The sequence below is a fragment of the Egretta garzetta genome, unplaced genomic scaffold (genome assembly GCF_000687185.1).
Source record: "Egretta garzetta isolate BGI_Z169 unplaced genomic scaffold, ASM68718v1 scaffold354, whole genome shotgun sequence".
NCBI classification, from domain to species: Eukaryota; Metazoa; Chordata; class Aves; order Pelecaniformes; family Ardeidae; genus Egretta; species Egretta garzetta.
Genome location: NW_009259593.1, coordinates 4,087,888 through 4,096,332, shown reverse-complemented (window position 1 = coordinate 4,096,332; position 8,445 = coordinate 4,087,888). Strand labels below are relative to the sequence as shown.

General features: G+C 34.9%; 1 protein-coding gene across 4 annotated transcripts in view; it reads right to left on the bottom strand.

Annotated features, from left to right (window-relative positions):
- Positions 1-8,445, bottom strand: part of TDRD3 (tudor domain containing 3) — a 75,228-nt gene that overhangs the window by 55,184 nt on the left and 11,599 nt on the right. For 3 of the 4 annotated variants that reach the window (XM_035893582.1, XM_035893583.1, XM_035893585.1), the window contains exons 3-4: positions 6,778-6,938; positions 4,513-4,654 (exon numbers count right to left, since the gene is read on the bottom strand). In XM_035893582.1, the coding sequence (XP_035749475.1) occupies positions 4,513-4,654; positions 6,778-6,851 (216 nt within the window). In that variant the 5' untranslated portion in view covers positions 6,852-6,938. Of the gene's footprint in view, positions 1-4,512; positions 4,655-6,777; positions 6,939-8,445 lie in introns of those variants that run through there. The other variant, XM_035893584.1, reaches the window with a different exon arrangement.

The window sequence follows — 8,445 nt, the reverse complement described above, 5'->3', positions numbered from 1 at the left end:
AACAGTGACAACAGCAGTAACCTGCAAGAAAATAAAATTCACTGGAATTGACATTTGCTTATGTTTTAATTATTTTGTATTACACAGAAATATTTGATTTGCGAAGTGGAGAAAGGAAGAACAGGCCCTTAATGCATTAAAATGCATACTACAAAAAAATGTAGTATTTACTACAATTCATCTGTTTTATCATCTTCATTTTTTATTGTCCCTTTTTTCCCACTGGGACAAGTCATGGATGACTCCATACATCATTTACTACTCCGTACTGGAAGAGAAATTTTTAATTATTTAAGGCTATATATGCTATTTGCCTATATATTTATTAACCTTATGTAAAATTGATTTAATTCCATCATGTGAGAACTGTAGTATAAATGTGAATATGCTTTAAGCCATTATACTATCAGAGAATTTCTTAAAATAAGAGATTAATTTGGCTAACTAATACCCAAATCAAAACTTTTAGTCCAGTCTTTTCAAGTTATCTACTTTTATTCAGGAAACAAAGACCATTTTCTAAATCATTTATGGTTATTAATTCCTTTCAAGGGTGAAAAAAAAATCCTTTTCCTCATGCCTTGGAGAAAAAACACTGATAAAGTATTCAATAAATTATTCAAAACAAAGCACTCAGAAGTGCAGAAATCATAAAATTTTTCTGCTTTATTTTCAATCAGTTCACTTAAAGTGCTGCCTTAGAATTACAAACTAACCAAGGGCTGATCACTGTAGCACGCTCATACCTTCCCGTATCTATTAACTGAAGCAGCACGGTACAACAGTCATTTCATGGCCAAACCACTTCGTTTCCCCAGGGCAGGCACTCTAGGTCCAATAAACGCCACACTTTTTTGTTTGTTTGTTTGGATCTAGAGAAACGTAGGCAATTCTGGAATGAACCCCAGCACTGAATCAAATTATAATAAAAATATTTATATGCTAGCCTAAGAACTCAAGCATTTGATCATAGCTAATTCTTCATGTCCTATAGTCAGGAAGAACATGCTTAAGTTTAAGGTCACACCTGTTTGTTTGCTTTTTCTTTCCCAAATCAGAATCAAGGAAACACATACAAGAAAAAGACTGTTCCAAACTACTGCTCAAATTTGTAATTTGGCAAATAACAAAAAAGCACTTAAAAATTGACTGCATATTTACTAACGTTTAGCTACATGGATTTTGAGTCATAACAGTTTATTACATAAAATTGTTACCCAGAATGGAAGAACTCTGCCTAATGGTAAGTAACAGCCTTACACTTTTTTTCTCAGGTAGCACTGTCTGCTGAGAAGCAAGGACTGCCTGGGAAATCAAATTTAATTTTACACTGGATAACAAGCAAACTGACAACAAGAACAATATTTTTTTAACTTACAATTAAATTTGCTTGTAGCACAGCAGTAACTATCATTTACAATAAACTTTGTTATAAATACAATTAGCATGCTTCTTTTACCCTTTCTGCTGTATTTGGATTGTGACATTAAAAAAGTATTTCCTAGGGAATCTCTTAAGAAGCAAAGGTTTGCAATATGAGGCTGAACTCCTAGGTAGTATATACTATTATAGCCTCAAACTTCTTTCTATTATGAATATTGAAGTATACATAAAACTACTCCCTTTTCCAATCAGGTAACCTCAATATTTATCCTCACCTTCATCAAAATAGAAGAATCATTAAGTATATTAAAGAACTTCACTTTTAGATAATCCATAATTTGATAGATTCTAGGTTTTAAAAATATGAGGGCCTACCAAACAGTCTCACCAATCAGCTCAGCAAAATGTGCTTCAGCCTTCACTTATATATCATCTGATATTTTGATTAATAGCAATAAAAAGTACTCTTCCTTCATAAGACGGGTACCAGCAATATCTCATAGATACTGAAACTCCAGTCACCACCAGAACACCAGGAACACTATGAAGCAACAATTATTTGGAACTGTATTCTCACCTAAATAAGTCCTTGACACATTACCTTATATTTCCAAATAGCCTAGAAAACCAATCACACAGTGACATGCTCATTTACTCCTTGATTACTTATTTATTGTCACTTAAACAGAGACACCTAAAAACAAGTGACATTTCTAGGCTAGAATTAGCTTATGATAAAACTGAATGCTACAAGGAATACCACATTTGTCTCACGTGCAGTATGATAATACTGCATTCATTCCACATACACTATTATTTGTAGTGCGAGTCTTTCATTACTAAAACTTGATTCCTTCCAAAAGCAATTTCAAACATCATTCTGAATGGAACAAAACAGTAATGCAGCTACACAACTAGAAGCTGACAGGTAGGTGCAAGGGCAATAAATCAAGACTGGAATTCTGAAGCTCTGTAGTATTGTTTGATTTAACACTAACTTTTTTTAGTAAGCATAAAAGAAATTTTTCATCTACACAAGAAGCCCAATTAATACTTCTCAGACACTGTAGCGGAGAGAAAAAAAAAATCTTGGCTTCGAAACAAGTAATTTGAAATAGCACACAAATACAGGTTTTTTGTCTTTTTATGCAAAAACAGTTCAGCATTCCATTTAAGCTTCAGTTCAGCTTTCATTTAGCTATCAAAACTAGATAAGGAGTGGCAATATCATCGCTCAAATAACTTTGAGAGTTGACAATCTTGCTTGCAGAACAGGACAGAAACATCAAGTTCGTCAGGGAACTGCTACTGAAGTAGCATCTGGCTTCTACAGACTTGTTTGAGCCCTATCTGTTTAGCTGTCAGTCCGGACATAGAACTGGAACTACCATTTCCAGTGGTCATGATTCACCTATCCAAACCAATTTCTCATCACCCACAGCTTTTCTGACACGGCCACATTCATGCTGGCAACCTGATCATGTGCTGTGAGCTGGTCAACAAGAAAAGGGAAACAATACTCTGGCAAGGTACAAGACGGAACAAGAGAACTGAGGGTACAGAAACAGGCAATAGTTAACTTTCTATACTTTATCTTACCAGAGTAAATCAGTGAAAACTTAGTTACCTCTCTTTTAAACATATTGCATAAAGACAACAGAACTGGCTAACCACAAGTGCTGAAAATTGTTGTAGCCAGCAGCATGCCAATGGTTTGCTTTAAATGGTTTACTTTGTAAACAGAACATGTTCTAAGTTACTTCTTGACATTGACCTCAAAAACAAACTAATTTTTATAAAGCAACATTTATTTGTTGAAGACCAGAGAGATGAAACATGAAAACAGACTGTCCAAAATATCACCAATAAAGTTAACTGATTCTATTGCGCCTTCTCTTACCAATTAGATGGCATTCTTAAGAACACATTACTTCTATGCATCCCTCTTCCATCCCCGTAATTCTGAAAACTTAGCGTTCTTTTAACTGGAGAGAGAGCTCCCAAGACTTTAAACTAAATACTAATTAAAATTATATTATGGGATGTTTCTGCTGTTGGCCTTAGAACCTTCTTTGTAATCAAACAGGCAGCTTCACTTAACACCAGGATATAAAAAAAAAAAAAAAAAAAAAAAAAAAAAAAAAAGTTTCAACTATAAAAGCACAAAAAGAATGCCAAACAGAATCTACTAGAGTGGACACTGTGTATCTCTAACGTTCAAATAAATTTTGTCCCAGCTTGCTCAAGTCTATAAAATGGAAACCAACACTGAAGAAGGCTAGCCATTACAAAAACAGCTGTATCATTACCAAACTTAGTATCACCAACAATAAAATAATTATTTTACACAGAAATTACCATCATGTTCATAAGCAGCTACTCTGTTTCAAAGACATGAATGTAAAAACATAGAGGGGTGTGTGTAGTAGTAGTGACAGTGGATCCAGTAAGTATTTGGGACTGCTGGTAGCTGGGTCACAACTTCCTGCCCTAGGAACTTCCACTCATTTGTGAGGAAATGTATGAAAAAGTCTTCCTGCACCAACTTTTGTTCTATCAGGACAGGAACCAGGCTAAAACAGAGTAAAGGGGCTTACAAGCATTTATGGCTTGTTGAAAGATTTTAAAACCACCAATTTGTCTTTCTAATCACAAAATCACAAATTCACCTAAAGCACTGATGAAATCTGCAATACACAATGCATACTTAAGGTTACCAATTCAATGCTTTCCATGAGCTTACTACTTTTTTTTTTTTACCTCAAATACATAGTCTGCAGGCAGTAATTGTAAAAGGCATCATTCTGTAATATTTTGGTACCAAGCACAATGCTTAGGAAAGCAACCACCCATGACTGCACTAAAATAAGTTTAAATACGTTTGATTAATGTTTTCAGTCTTTGCAAACTACGAAAGGAATCAGTTCCCATGCAAAGATCTTATAATTTCTTCATTTGCAACATTATACATAAGACATATTTATATACATTTGGATGCATCCCTAAAAAATTGGGACAGTAAAGCTGTAATAGCTTATCATGTGAAAGTTCAGTCAACACATTAAGCTTGATGTCATTAAATGCAATATGCATCCTGTCAGACAAGCATTTCCAGTGGTGTTACCTCACCCTTTGTAATTCCCACTTTTCTATAAGATGCTCCACTTCACCTCCAAGAACTGCTGTGTTACTGTCATCCAACAGCAAGAATCCATTTCTCACTTCAACAATTCCTGAAAGCTTAATTTTTGTTCCAGGTGGAGTGTTCAGGCTGGAAGTAGAAACAAAGCCAAATATTTCAAATACTTTATTAATATTCTGCCACCAAACCATATAAAGTTCTACTCTTATTATACCTCTACCATTGTCATATTTCATAATAAAAAAACAGCATCAAAAAAACTTTGTAATAATTCCTTCAGTATGCACATTACTTTTCAATAACTTTATTGGAATACTTCCCATTCATTACACAAAAATGCCATATTGCAAATTAGATTCTAACAGAGATGAATGTTTGCAAATTGTCTGTTTGGTTAAAATCCAATTTAACAGTACCAAACTAAGGATGTGATATGTTTAGACTAACAGAAGTTGTCTCAAAGTCAGTTGTCCAAGTCCCTCATCCTAGGATGCACTTATAGTTAATAAATAGAGGATCTCCAGATGGTTAGTCATCTCATTTGTTTTAGACATTTAACTTAGGAAAAAAAAAAGAGCTGTTAGAAAAGAAGCTTTCTATACGTTACTAACAGCCAGTACTGTACTGGAATAAATATAAAAACCATGCACCTTTTAGCACTGCTTCTCTCATTACTCTATCATTTGAAAACATATGGATGCCCTCTGTGGTCAACTCCCACGAGGACGTGCCTTACCTTCTTTTCATGTGAATCTACCCTATCAAAAACAACAGCAGATGCATAAAAGTATCACATATCTCCAACCCATAATTGAAAGAAATAACAAGAAGCACAATCTGGAAACTATGATTTTTCTTGTGAGAAGCAGGACACAGTCAGTTATAACCTTTCAACTGAGCAACAATAACCTCTTTAAAATATGCCAAAGATATTGTTGCAATCACAGGACCATACCACATGGTGAGGAACATTCACAGCCAATTTCAGGACTAATGGCATTTACGTTAGCAGTATTAATGGATTTTCAGTATTGTTCTGATAAAAGCAGGGAAGATGAGATCAGAAAAAATAGATAGGAAGAAATATGGCAAAAAATGAAAATTATGCAAAGGGGGGGAGGGGTAAATGAAAACCCTAGTCATGAAGAACTTCTAATAAAGAAAACTATGGGGTTTATTCATTTATTTAAAGAAACACTATGTACTGAAACAGCCTATTATTCCAGGTTAATAGTCCAACTTCAAACCTGAAACAAACACATACAACACAAATTAATTTTTTACTTTAAAAGAAGAGCTCACATCACAACTACAGAGCGATAAGTTCTCTGACATATTTTTGAGATTTTACCTAAAAGCTTTCAAATTATGTCTTCTACTGGGTGCTTTTAAGTATTTTGTGATCTAGAATCTACTTACACAGGAGCCTGTTTGCCTTCCTTTTCTGCTCTCTTTATATTCACATTGGAATACGATACTCCAAGTTCTGCTGGCTGAAGTTAAAATATCATTAAGTGTTCTGCCTTTAAAGACAGCATCACTCTAAACTGCAAGCTGGCTTCTGCTCAGAAGGAGTCCAACATAAAAATGACACTTTAAAATGAAGTATATTTCTATATCTAACTGTTACAGCTGGCAGAGAAAGAGTGAGGAAGAAGATTTCTTCTAAATCAAAGTAATCCGAACTCGAGTGAAGAGCAGAGCACACCATAACTCCAGAGACTCAACATTAGAGAGAATTTTCAGTATCTTCATAACCAAGCATACAAAAAATCCCCATGTTCAACAGTAATTAGCTCTCTTACCCTTAATTTTTAACTGAGGAAATACTTCCTAATTCAGTCCAAGTTAAAGCCTTGCCCATGCTAAAGCAGCACTAGCTGCATTAGGTTAGGTATGTCAAGCCTGTGACACTCCTGCTACCCAAATCAAACAAAAGATCTGTTACTACTAAAAATTGGGAATTTGGCTCAAGTTTGCACACATCCAAAATGCTGTGTGCCATGTCAACTCTGACGCAGCAGACAGCTGCAAAAATTCACTATCTTCCACTATATACCTCAGCATAAACAGTATTGTAAATTACATTCATATACATCTTTGCATGCTGAATTTAAGGTTCTCCTTTATATACAAAATTTGAGAATAAACCCATTTTGTCAAGCAATTTTTCCATATATTACTAAGGACACTTCCATTATTTTAAGGATATTTAAGTATCAAAGAAAAACTTGGAAAAGAAAGCTGTTCACCTTATTTTTGACATGCTACTGTATTCTACAGCTGTGCAGCTTGTGTGTCCATCAGTCATCTGTAAACGTAACATTCTTGGAGCAGCCTGAGATTCTTCATTATCCTTTGGTGCAGCAACATTGCGTATTTTCTGTATTTGCAGAACGCATGGCCCTTCCAGCTATATATGCAAAACGGAAAAGACAAAACTGTTAATACCATGGAGCAAACACACTGCAATATCCAGACACACTAACAGATGCCCCCAGGCAAAGGAAAGTGTAATCTGATCAGGCAGTCGTGTTCAATTTCTGTCACTCATGTACTGTACATTTTAAAGCATAATAAAAATGGCTTTTTCAAAGAAACAGTTGTAAAGCTTCACACATCTCTGTGATACCAATTATGGAAAAGAAGTGGATGAAAAGGCGGGGGGGGGCGGGGCAAGCAAACAAACAAACCCACAAATATTGTCACTTCCAACATACTATGGAGTCCAGAAAAGATTTCGCATGCTGTACCTCAGGGTCTCATGGACAAAGTGTTCTAAAGAAAGAAACAACCAGCTTTGAAGACTATCTGGTTGTATTAAGAGTACCTTACAAGTACAACCACTCTGTAAACACTAACTAGAAACACGGCTTCTTCAAACAGAAGTACAATCAGAACGTAACAACCTCAAGGGGCATCACTATCTGTCTGTTACCTAAAAATGCAGCATAACCTCCTATATACACCACAGTTCATGTTACAAAAAAACCCCACCACCCAACACAAAAAACCCAAAAACCAACAAACCAAACCAACCAACCAAACCACTTTGTCACGTTTTGATTACAGCTGAGTACACGGACACTCTGATCCTTCTGAGAAATGAAAATAAATAATCTGTTGCCACTCAACTGATCTCCTGCACCTGAGAGACAGCAGAAAAGATGAAAAAGTACACATTTCATCAGCTTCTTCCCATTGAGAAACAGAATAGTTAGCCCAGAACAACAGAAAAATGAGAGCAGATAACCAGAAGGTGAATATATATATATATGAAAATAGAAATTAATAAAAAAAAGAATAGAAGCAGTAAAACTAGATAAATTAGAAGATGGGGATACAGGAACTTTATTTGGGATGAGAACAAAAGAGAAGGGAAAATACTTTGGAATACCCTCAAAGCATGAAATTGTACTAAGAGCAGGAAAACAGTCACTAAAAGGAGCAAAAACAGCACCCTACAGAGTTCACTTCTTAAATGGCTTTGTAATCTTGGCACAATTGCCAGTAATATAAATGAAAATTTCTATGTAATTTTCTATTCTTGACCCTTTCAAATAAATTTAAAATTTGAAGGCACCTGCATCATTTATGACTTCAAATTGAACCACAGAAAATACAGTATTTGGGATGGATGATTTCTCAAAAGCTGAAAAAGATATGTTTATTTGGAATCTACTGAAACTTGGAAGCTTTCATACCATTTTTCTTTAATACTGAATGTTTGACGAGCACAAACAACACCAGTATTTTTAGCAAATGCTGACTGGACACTATTTCTTTCAATAACAATTAAAAGATTAACTTTGTTCCTCATACAAATGGAAATTTTCTCCCTTTATTTCAAGAGAAGCAAAACTGGATAATCTAATGTATAGTATGAAAACAAGTTCCCCTCCTTTATCAGTTAAGTACAG